General features: G+C 34.3%; 1 protein-coding gene across 1 annotated transcript in view; it reads right to left on the reverse strand.

The window, feature by feature from the left end:
- Window positions 1–13,079, reverse strand: part of Stxbp5l (syntaxin binding protein 5 like) — a 290,875-nt gene that overhangs the window by 165,116 nt on the left and 112,680 nt on the right. Inside the window, exons 7-8 of the mRNA XM_021209026.2 lie at window positions 10,173–10,256; window positions 4,762–4,885 (exon numbers count right to left, since the gene is read on the reverse strand). Coding sequence (XP_021064685.1) covers window positions 4,762–4,885; window positions 10,173–10,256 — 208 coding nt within the window. The remainder of the gene's footprint in view (window positions 1–4,761; window positions 4,886–10,172; window positions 10,257–13,079) is intronic.

Below are 13,079 nucleotides of genomic sequence, written 5' to 3' on the forward strand. Positions count from 1 at the left end.
AACTATTGCCTGAGAGATGCCTTGTTCAAAATTTTGTTGCAAATAACTACATTTCCCACAATGAAAGCACTGGGCATTTTGAGATCTGAGACCTTTGGTGGCTTGTCCACAATCTCTTTTCTGTAACTATATTTCCCATATTTGAAGCACTGGGAACTAGCTGTAGATTATACATTAACATGGCACATGTTAGAACCAATATCAGTCTTATCCCTTATGCACTTGTCTATGGGCACTGCTCATGCCTTTAATGGTTTAATAACTTTTTAACATTTGGTATGAGCATTGTCATACACCAAGGTCTCTATCAACCCCTGTCTTTGGTCTGATACAGCTTTATTCACAGCTGAGACTAATCATTGTAAAAGAAATCAGTGAGGGCTTCGCCAGAGCCTTGTATAATCTTTGTAAATGAGATGAATTTTCTCCCAGGCTCCTCAACTTTGTCCTCGGATCTTAAAGCTACTGAGTGACATTGTTCTATAGTAGCACCATCAAATTGCATCTGTTCTTGTATATCAGAGTTCTGCCTGTTGCCCAGCAACTGGTCTTTTACTCTATTCATTTTCCTCGCTCTATTTCACTGTTCAATATCCTAAGCTTCTTCCCTTCTCCACATTAACCATTGCAATTGTGGACCAGCCTCAGGTACAACTGTTGTCAATCGATTGCAGTCTTGGGGAATAATTATGAGTATTTATCCCAGTTATTTATAATTTACTTCACATAAGGCAGATGTATCCCATAATCACAGCCTCTTTAAACCATCTTAGGTCTATCATTTCTATAGNATGCCATNCTGTCTCTGCATAACCTTGTTCTACACCATTAACAGGCATATGCTGTATGAATAACTGGGAAAACTGATGGTGCTCTCCTAACCCCAGGCTGACCCTCCTCCCACTCTGGCTGCACAGTGAGTTCAAGATTAACCNTTTCTCTTGAAACATCCTNTNTAATCAGANTGCNCTCCTGCTTTCTCAGCTTTTCTCTGACCTGAGTACCCTCGGGGGCAGTTTCTTTCCCTCTTTCCTCCTGCAGGAAACTCCTGATGTGTTGCTCAGTCAGCAGGACTGAGCCTTTTTATTCTCTCTTTATGGGTGTTCCTCACACTCCAAGTGCTTTCACCTCCACCTGCCAATTCTGCAACCTTTCAGAAAAAAATAGAGTAGAGTAACCTCTTTTGTTTTTCCATTTCAGTCATTTGTTTGCTTGTTTGTTTGTTTCTCAGGGCCCCCCATTTCCATCTGCAAATTTTCCAACTGCTCAGCTATTCTTTAAAACTTTTTAAAAATAAAATATATAAAGGAGAAAAAAAAAAACCAGAAGATCTCTGAGCACAAATTAGGGATATCTCAGTGATATCAAACACAATAAACTTTTTTACTGGCATCTTCAAAAAAAATTCCATTTCTTCATCCCCTGCCATTGCCTCTGTTGCATTTGAAATCAAATTTTCAAATTTTTATCCTTAACATTTGAGCCTTGTGTTGGGCACCATTCGTAGCTTATTTTAGCTATTTTGTGGGTTCTTCACTTTCTCATGCTTTATTCCCACTGATTTTACCCCATCACTAGATAGGAGGGAAAGAAAGATGGGGACAGGGAAGAGAGAGAGAGAGAGAGAGAGAGAGAGAGAGAGAGAGAGAGAGAGAGAGAGTTCCTTAAATCTAATTTCTTTCTTGTTTCTTCTTTGAGTACTACTACTAACAAACTACTGACAAACCACCAATCTCGTGTGTCAGGGCACCAGCATTTCTATCTCCTCTGAAAAGTCCTCAGAATCTCAAATGTCACACAATCACAGAAACTATCTGCAGTTGGCAAAACCACCCCTCTGCTAAAGCATGAGGCAAATCATAGTCGTCTGCTGTGAAGCAGCCCCATATCCCCATACCTGGGATTAAAATGAAAACACATTCTTACATTTCTATGTTTTTTAAGGAAACCAAAATTCCTAAATTCTCACTACAGATGTGTATTTGAACTTTTACAAAAAATACTGTAGGGCATTTCATTATTTTATATTTCCCTTGGAAATTATCTACTTTGCCCATGTTATTGCATATTAGAAGTGTACAAGATATGAATTTGGCATATTTTATCTTTGACTTTTTAATTTCCTCATTTCCCATGTAATTCCTACACTCATGCTTTTGTTCTATGCATTGGCTAGCTTAGCTAAAGGCAATGTCTGTTTTCCTATTTTATTTTAACAATGTGTGCTTTATTTCTTTGTTCTATGGTTTTGCTTTTGCTGCCATTAACTTTTATGATTTATGTGTGATTTGATCCTACCTTGTTTTTATTTTGTTGGTATTTCATTTTGTTGTTACTTTTGTTTGTTTGTTTTTAGATTTTGAGTGAGTATCTTTAGTTTGTTTTATATATATATACATAAAATATTTGAAGTTACAAATTTTCCTTTAATAATTATCTTGAATGAATTTCCTAATTTGAGTATATATTATTTTCAATGCTATTTTATATGTTGTAGAATTTTGTTCTAATTTCTCATTTATTTTTAAATTCAACTTTATATACAAAGTTCATATATAGTTCCTTTTAATATTTACTTAAGTATATTTTATTTCATCATCAACCAGAAATGCTTTACTACCTCATTTTGTAGTATTTAAGATTTTCTACATTTAACGATTAGCCACTTAAAAACAAATTCACATGTATTTGGAAAAGATAATCTTGGCTTTCTTTGACTGTAACTTAATCATCTGGCCATATTTACCTACAAGACAGTCTGTAACATTAACATAATACTATCATAATAAATTGTATACTATATTTTTTTTACTACAATTTAAAAAAAAAACTGAGCATGTTAGTTCACACCTGTAATCCCAGCATCTGAGAGATGGAGGTAGATGACTATAAGTTAAAATTTTTGGTTAGTCTCTCTCAAAAAACAAAACTAACCAAAACAAACCAACACCTTCCCCACAAGAGTACATTTCCTTTTAAAGCACAATTGTTTAATTATTTAAGCTTTACAATTTATCACTTCATGGTAGAAAATTTTGACTTCTAGAAAAACAGTGAAGTACTTTTCCATAAATTTAGAAGACAAATGGTTAATAAGAGGGGGGCACGAAAATATATTCTAGAGAATAAATGATATATCACATTAACACTATATAGCTTCATATACATGAAGTTTTACACTGTTGCTTTTAACAGACTTTTATACTATACATCCTGAGTAACCAATAAAAAATGAAGATAATATGCTTTTAGATCTACAGTATACAAGGTAGAACCAAAACTCTTAGAAGTAGGAGGAAGTGTGGATCATTGTTGTCAAGGTGAAGCAGATTATGTTACCAACATAAGCTTTTAAGAGGTGACTGTCTATAAGCTCAATGATTAAAGGAAGTTGAGATGCTCAAATAAAAGACAAAAGAAAACCTTGGAAGAGTTCTAAAAAGCAAAATGTATCAAATGGAAAAACTGTCTGAAATTTAAAAAAGAACTCTTAGAGGTTTAATAGAATAAAAAATGCAGGAGGAAAAAGAGTTAAATAGATGATGAATCAGTTAAAACTAATTAACTTTGAAATTTGTAATAAAAATATTGACAAAAACAAATACAAAAATAAAGACCGAGAAATGTGTGCCACAACATCAAAAGTTCTAACAGAGTTGACTCATAACCCAGAAAGAAAAACAAAAAATGTACTAAAGACAAATGGTGTGAAAGCCAAGTTTTGTGGAGCCATTATGAAATTATGAATTTAAGAAGCTTGTTAGAACTTTTAACAGAATAAATTTAAACAAAAAAACAAAAAACAAAAAACAAGCCCAAAACAAGTTGAGGCAGAACATTTTTTAAGATGCCACAAAGAAAAGATATCAAAATTGTCTGAAAACAATCAGAAGGAAAAAGTACATTGTATACAGTAGTAGGCAAAGGTCAAAACACAGGATTCCTCATACAGAAAATACCGAAGCTAGAAGATGACGGGATATCATTAAAGCATTCATTATATTACATAAATTCCCAGCAAATGAGAGCAAATCTTCGCTTTTAAATTTCTTGATATTGTCTAGAAATCTAAATCTATCAAGTAGGTTTTAGGAATGAAGGAAGATAAAAGGTAATTTAAAATTAAAAAAAAAAAAGCTCCAGAAATCATTTTGCTAGGCCTACATGAAATGTAAATAACGTTCACAAATAAATACAATAATAAAAGAGTATTTTGTCTCTTAATTATACTTGTGACCATTTAAAATGTATATCTGTGGATGTTATATAATTATAGTATATATGATAATGAAGGTAGATAAATAGATCTATATGGTTACAAGATGTCTGTACATTATATGAAGTGTTATATTAGCCCTAAAACACATTGAGTAGTTAACAAAATATATTGTGGTACTTGCAACTAATGATAAAAAATGAAGATAAAATGACTATGAATAAATCACAATGTGTTGGTAATATAATATTTAAATAACTTGAAAGTAGAAAGGTAAACATATGCAGTAAATTATAGTCAAAACATTAGAAAACAAACGAGTAGATCTAAATCTAGTCTTATCAGTAATTATATTTAATGCTAATAGACTAAACATACTATTCCTAAGACTGCAGAAAACACAAGACCTACAATAAGATCTCTGTAGGAGAGCTAATGGATATCCATTAACAGTATGCAACATGAATGATGCTAACCCAGAGAGTTAAAGCTGTAAGCAGGCAATTCTGTGGTCTCCATAGTTTCTTTGAAAGCATGAGTCTTACCATGTGGGACTGTGGTTTGGAAAGGGCGGCTTGGGCTTTTCAGGTTCCATAAAGTCAAGCTACCATCTGAGTGGCTGCACATGAACTGTTTGCCCTCATGATGCCAATCAATTGAATGAATAGCCTAATAAAATAACAATAAAAGACAAGTACAGGGGAAAGTAGATATATCACATCATTATATTTTCCAAAATATTTTGACATAAAATTAATATACTGATAATATGTTAAAGTAATTTTTTTCTGACCCAGGCTAGGCTTCTTAGGCTTCAACCTGTTACAGACCTTGAAAAGGCTACCAAAATTAATTTCCTTAAATAAAGGATAGTTCTGAAAATTTTTTTAATAAGTTCAGATTTCAAAACATTTTATTGTAGAATCTATGTCCTTCCTATATCCTATAATCTCTGTTTGAAAATTGTTTATGCAGAAATAAAGTATGACTATCAGAAGATAATTTGTTCTAAGATATAGGCCTAGTATCATCACTTAGAGTAGATAATTTTAAAAAGAATTTGAGCTATCACCTGAAAACATTCTATATGCCAGATCTCATGGTATGCATTTTACATAAAATATATTACTTAATCATATAAAAGATATTAATTTTACTTTATTATCATTTCTCACTTTATATATGGTGAAACTGACCTAGAGACAGATATTCATTTGCTTTTAAGGTCACACTAGTCAAAGCCAAACTCCTTCGAAAACCCATGTTCTCAACTGCACAGTTTTGCCCCAACCATATTCTATACTAATTGATTTAAAGCAACTAAGATTTAATTTTTAAAAATTTTAAGTCCATCCCATAGTTTTGAAATAGATAAGAGTTAACAGTAATTACTTCATTGTTTTAGCTGTATTAGGCCCTGTAGTAGGACAGTATCTTCTATAAAGTAGATTGAAAGAAAGGGCTACTGAATTAGTAAGCAATTAATATTACATTTCCAAATCTATGGTATTCCTTGTGATAATTTGACACCATATTCTATTCATTGTGTTACATGTTAAGTACAGTAAGACAAGTCTCAGTAGGCAAAAAAAATCATATATATATATATATATATAATTTAGAGATTATAAATTTAGGTTTTAGAGATCAGGATTGTAAAACTGTGTTTAACTAAGGATCTGGCAATTGAGATGATGGTACATATTTGATTTTTGTTTATTTAGTTAGATCATACTATTTTCACTGAAACAGAGGTTTGTTAGAAAACAAATATCAATCAAAACCAATGTCAAAAAATAGAGAGCGTAAAAGAATTTGAAGGGAAAATACTAGTCATATTTTGTAGCTGTGACTTTTTCCTGAAAACAAAAATTCTAAACTATATAGCAATCTGACAAAAGGAAATAGGCAGTTCCCCATGGATTTAAAATATTTCCCTCCTGTCAAACTGAAATCTTTTTCTGAGATTATTAAAGGAATATCAATATAAAGAAAAATGGCTGTTGTAGAAGAAGTCCTTTTCCTTATTTGTTTACTGGGAAAATTTTCATTCTCTAGTTTGGAGTGGCCTGAAGCTTACTATGTAGCTCAAGTTGGATTTGAACTTGTGTTAATCCTTTTGCCTCACCTTCCCAAGAGCTGGGAGTAGATTCATATCCTACAATACCTATCTGGAAGTAACTTTTCATGGCTAATTAGTTTTCAATATAATATTGGATTTCTAAACAAATTTAAACTCTTCTATGCATATTCATCACTGGCCAGTTAAACTGTTCAAATAGCTTTTTGGTGCCTAAGAAACTAATAGGATTTTGATATACAGAAGAGACAAGAAGAGAGTTCATAGTGAGAAAGCAAATAACACTAGCAAAATCTTAAAGGTAAGTAATTATATCAGTAAAAGATAATAAGCAATATGCTTCAAATGTGTTAACTGTTTATCAAGATGCAATAAATTGTACTTTAAAAAAAAAAAAAGAACGACAGCTTAAGTTCTCACACCCAGACCCTGTTAACAAACAAGAGAGCCATTCAAAGGTTCTGATGTAGAGAATCATGTGATCTGATTGTATTTTTTGAAAGGAAAAGACATGCATGAAGGGAGCATAGCTGTCCTCTGAGAGGCACTACCAGCAGCTGACAGACAGAATCAGATATTTACACCCAATCATTGCACTAAAGTTGGGGACCACTGTGGTTGATATGGGAAAGGCTGGAAGAAGCTGAGGAAGAGGACGGTCCCATAGGAAGACCAGCAGTGTCAACTAACACAGATCCCAGGGAGCATCCAGAGACTGAGCCATCAACCAGGAGCATTTACAGGCCAGTCCTAGGCCCCTGGCATAAATATAGCAGAGGTCTGCCTGGTCAGGCCTTAGTAGAAGATGTGCTTAATCCTTGAGAGACTTGAGGCCCCCAGGAAGAAGGAGGGTTGGTGGGAGGAGCACCTTCTTAGAGGCAAGGGGGAGGAGGAATGGGATGAGGAACTGTTGGGAGGATGAGGGCAATGACTGAAATGTAAATAAATAGAATATTTTTTTAAAAAAGAAAACATTTGTTAGTGAAGAATATGCAGAAAGTTATATGTTAAAGAGACTCCTATAAACAGTTATGTATTTTAACCTAGGGTATTGGGTATAGAAATGAGGACAAAGAGGAAATAAAAGAATGGTAGTAATAATAAAGACAAAATCAAAATCCATAAAAATGGATTGCATATGAAACAGAAGAGATAAATAGAAAGCATTACTATGGACACTCTAAACTTTTAAAAGAAAAAGAACATAGAAAGTGGTATGAGCAAAAAAGTATACATTCAGTTCTGATGTTATTTATTTATTTATACTTCACTATTACTACTAGATATTAAATATAAAGTTTAAGAGGGGGTAAAGGCCTGGAATTTTTAGTTGTATTAAGTTTATTGCTTATATAGGTAATATTAGAAATGAGAGCTATTACAAAAAAATTAGAGGATGGAGCAAAAGACAAACTGTTTGAGATGGGAGGGACTCACTACATTGTTTGTCTGGCCTCAAACTATTAACATAACTTGTCTTTCTGTTTCAGTCTGTCAAGCATCTAGTATATGCCAGTGTACTAGACTTGAGCACCCATAATTTAAATGAGTCAGAAATGGAGAAAAGAGGCATAATAAATGAGATAGACACAAACAAGCAAGAAAAATAACAATTATAAGAATGGTCCTTGAAAAATTACAAAAGAGAGCTTTGTGTGTAGTGCTGAGAAGAGTATTAATGACTTTTAAATCATTTTAGAGACTTATTAAAGATAGTTTCTAGATAGGACAAAGTGCTAAGAAAGGATGAAAAGCTTTGCAGTAAAATGAAGTTCGTATCTATCTCCATTAGCATGACAGGACTTACGAATATGTAGCAGACAAATACATATAATTTATTTATGTGTATAAATAATGTAAGTCAATATGTAAAATGGTTTCTATGTATAAATTAGGTATATGATCATACTCTACTAACTGGGATGTTTTCTAATGTTTATTTAAAATTTCAATTTCAAAACTAATATGTTTAACTTTTTTATTATTTTATTAGATATTTTCTTTATTTACATTTCAAATGCTATCCTGAATGTTCCTTATACACTCCCCCCACCCTGCTCCCCTGCCCACTCACTCCTACTTCTTGGCCCTGGCGTTCCCCTGTATGGGGCATATACAGTTTGCAAGACCAAGGGGCCTCTCTTCCCATTGTGTAAATGTACCACATTTTCTGTATCCATTCCTCTGTTGAGGGACATCTGGGTTCTAAGGTTGGAAAATTTATTTCCTTACATTTTCAACCAAAGAAAAACATAATTCAGCATTTTTGTTTTTGATCTAGTCTTTTCTAATTCTAGCAGGCTTAAACAGTGTTTGGGTTTTTCTCTAGCTCTTTTCTTGAAAAAGGAAGAAACACACCTATCATACCTTTGCATTTTTGTGTATTTAACAGCAGCAAAAAATATTAACCTAGCTCCTTGGAATCATGTTTTTCTTATGATTCAGCTATACTGGAAATTGATATGAAGATCATAATTGTATGATGTTACCTGCATGGTTGTTTTTTACCAATCATGACCAAATTGCTCAGATACTATGCAACTAACTTCTGGACTTTTTTGACAATATAACTATCTTGTACATACCACAAATTATTTTACTTTGAGAGAACCATTAAGAAATGAACTATATATTTTATGAAATACAACATTTAGTAATATTTTATTTTGATTGTTTAAATATATATATATATATATATATATATATATATATATATATATATATATATATATATATATATATATATATATATTAACATGCATGTGTGTGTATGTGCACATGAGTGAAGTGCCAGAAGAGAGGCTCAGATTCCATGGAGCTAAAGTTACATGTAGTTGAGACTCGCTACCAGATATTTGAAGTGGAAGCAAATTCAAGTCCTATCAAGAGCAATACATGATCTCAACCACTAAGACACTTCTCTAGCCCATGAGATATATCTTTATGCATCCAAACTGTAAATTTTTAATTGCTGTGATACAATAGAGAAAAAAAAGATGAATACTGTCAAATATTCCAAGGATATTAGAAATCCTTTTTTTTTATTCCTTTAATCTAAAATTAAGTGTTCTAAAAGAAAAAGATGGGACAGGCTGTTTTTCTGTTTATATCTTTTAAATTAATTGACAATATATGCAAACAAGGGTGAATGTTAACTAGGCAGAGCCTTTAATCTGTATTTTCCTTCTATCTTCTCCCACTCCTACCTTACTTCTAATTTAAGGTACATCTGATCATCTTTGTTTCCACAGCCTCAAAAGTTAATCTCATCTTCTATGCCAGCTGCACTGTCTTCATGCAGCTTTTTTCTTAAATAGAGAATTATTAATGGCCTAGATCAAAACTGTCATCTGAGAGAAACCTAATCAAACCTCAATTATGTAAATTATATATAATAAAATTTATCTCAAGATACTTATTGTCACTTATTTGGTCCTATTCTCAAAATACTTCATTATTCTATGAAGTAATAGAAAAAAAAGCTGTCAAACTGCCTTGATCATTTAGCCACAGAAAATGAATTCTCTAAGGAAAGTTTGGATATTGCCCTTAGAAACCTGAAGGTCAAGAAGCAAAATGTGAGTATGGAGCCTACATAAATGAAAGGGAGATGAGACAAATCAAGAATACATGATAAGTGAAAGAATATATACATAGCCAAAAATAGGTAATGTTCTTCCAAATTGGCAGTCACAGCAGAATTCCTGTTTAAAAATAATTGACAGCTGAAACTTACATGAATAACAAAAGACAATTAAACACTAACTACAAGTAGTGTCTCCATGATTAAAGGTATTAGTAAAGCACAAGACTTCAGAGTGAAGAAGTGATATGTAGTCCCCACAGCTTACCAAAACGTCAGCAGAAAGCACTTACCTCATCATAATAAACTCTCAGTTCTGCTCTTTTAGATTTCAAGTCCCAGAATACCACAGTGCCATTCTCGTAACCTATTAACAGCTGGAAAACAGTAAAACAACAATTTCTTAATTCTGACATTAATTTGAACTGTGTTCAAATAATGAAAATACCATAAAGAAAAAGCATGCTATATAACAAAGCCTGATTTATACTAACTTTTCCTGCACTGAAATATGCTTCTTTCTTTTAAATTTTTTTAAAAAATAGATGTTCATGTAGTAGTTAAAAACAAATTAAAGGACCAATAACTTTTGCTGCGATATAAACATGCAATATAGAACTCTAATGAATTCTAAAGAACCAAGGAAACATGTAAATAAACATGATACAATATATTTTAAAAGATAAAAACTTTGAAAGAAAAAATAGAATAGAAAATGAAGAAAAAATAAAGGAAGTGTTATGTTTAATTAACTTCTAATATAACATTCAGTACTATATACCTGGAAAAGTAGACAAAAAATAGTTTTTATTTCTTTATTGCAAATCCCTTTCCTTTGAACATCTATTTTGTGATAGCTCTACCTGATAATGCTGATATAGCCCTGAGGCTGGGGATCAAATGGATCAATTGCAGGCAGGACCTTGGACATACCAGGCAGCATCCCTACCACTGAGCTGCATCCAAAGCCTTGAGCAAGTATTTCAAACTGATGGCTTATATACCGTCAGCTTTTCTTTCCAACATATTTTTATTGATTCTTTGGGAATCTCACATTATACACCCTGATCACGCTTGTTACCCAGTCATTCCATGTTTATCCCCCAATCTTGTGGCCTCCCCCAACAAAATATATAAAATCCAATTTATGTTATTTGTGTACTTGATGAATAAGGTTAAGCTGGCAGTGTCCTTCCCCTTAAATTGAACTGGGTCATTCTCCTCCCATACCTACCCCATTCCCTCTTAAAAAACCATTGAGTGTGGAAAGCAGCCTTAAAATTTATCCTGTCTACGAGTAATGCAGGCATGGAGGAGGGAGGAAAAAACTGAAGGAATGGCCAACTAATAACCGGCCCAACTTGAGACCCATCCCATGGGCAACCACCAGTCGTGGACACTATTAATGACACTCTGTTATGCTTGCAGACAGGAGCATGTTGTCCTCTGAAAGGCTCAAACAAAAATAGACACCAACAGCCAAACAGTGGATGAAGCCTGGGGACTCTTATAGAAGAGTTGGGGGAAGGGTTGCAGATGCCAAAGGAGATAGAAACTCCAGAGGAAGACCAACAGAGTCAACCAAAGTCCACTCTTAGAGTTCTCAGAGTCTGAACAACCAACCAAAGAACATACATGGGCTGGACCTAGGCCTCCCCACTCATATGTAGCAAATGTGCAGCTTGGCCTTCATGCAGGTTCTAAACAACTGGAGCAGGGGCTATCCCAAAAGCTGTTGCCTGCCATATTACCCAAATATTATCTTAGAGAATGCTGTGAAAGATGGACGGCCCTTATTGCATTGTAAAGACTCATCATCTTCATTCAGAGGGCAGAAACTGCTGGAAATCAGGATAAATTCAACCAAGTGGATGGCAGAAGACAGGAGCCTAGCATGACTATCCTCTGAGAAGCTCTACTAGCAGCTGACTGAGGCAGATGCAGACACTTACAGTCAACCATTGGACTGAGGCTGGGGAAACTTAGGGTTGAATTAGGGGAAGTAATGAAGCTGCTGAAGGGGATGGCAAACCAATAGGAAGAACTACAGTATCAACTAACCAGACCCCTCAGAGCTCCCAGAGACTTACTTAGCCACCAACCAAAGAGCATAGGTGAGCTGGTCCGTGGCCCCCGGCACATATGTAGCAGAGGGCTATTTTGTCTGGCCTCACTGGGAGAGGTTGAGCCTAATTCTATAGAGACTTGATGCCCCATGGAAGGGGGATGTGTGTGTGAGGGAGAGGAGGTGGGTGATGGGGTGGGGGTGGGGGAGTATCCATTCAGAGGCAAAGGGGAGAGGGGATGGAATGAAGAACTCTTGGAGGGGGGGACAGGAAAGGGGGTAACATTTGGAATGTAAATAAAAACAACAACAAAAAGAGTTCTCTCCAATGGCTTCCTGCTTAGACTGCTACTTTTGGAGGTGGAGTAGGGGTAGGAGTTGTCACAGAAGTCTTCCATGTCCCTTTTTCTCAACCATGCATCTGCAATCTTTGATATCGCTGCAAAGTTGCTTCCTTGCGCTTTACAGTCAGCGGCAGCATAGAGCATGGGCTTCTACAGGATTTCTGGTGAGAGAACAGACCACGAACATGGCCTCTGGCTGCCTTCTTTTTAACTTCTTTTAAAACATTAAAGCTTCTTAAAAGTTCTCTATCACATCAATATTAGCTAAGTGCAGTCTATAGTGTAAACTGTACAGGTTCTAAAAGCACCCTGGAGACAAATGTCTGTGGTGGAATTTTAGATTAAATTAATTGAGGTGAATAGACCTATCCTAAATGTAGGTGACAACACTGTGAACCAGGGCCCTGGACCACCTAAATAGGAGGCAGCTTGCTGGGCAAACACATTCCTCCTTCTTTCCTTCCTGACTGTGGATATAATGTGAGTTGCAGCAGCAGCACGCTTCTGTCCCTATTCCTCCCTCACCATGATAAGCTTTCCTTTCACTACATATAAAAGTCATGTCTTAATTCCATAAGTTACTTTGGACAGATATTTTATTGCAGTAATAAGGAAAGTAACTACCAATACGCTGATGCTTATATTTAAAACAAGATAAAGTATTTGGAAAACAATAGTCTTCCTTTTAAAATAGAAAATTTTGAAACAGGTAAAATTTAGATGGCATTAAAGAAATATATTTTAAATCACCTATCTGTGTTTTTATTTATTTTTCTGTATATGATGTTTTG

The sequence above is a fragment of the Mus pahari genome, chromosome 12, assembly GCF_900095145.1.
Source record: "Mus pahari chromosome 12, PAHARI_EIJ_v1.1, whole genome shotgun sequence".
NCBI lineage: Eukaryota > Metazoa > Chordata > Mammalia > Rodentia > Muridae > Mus > Mus pahari.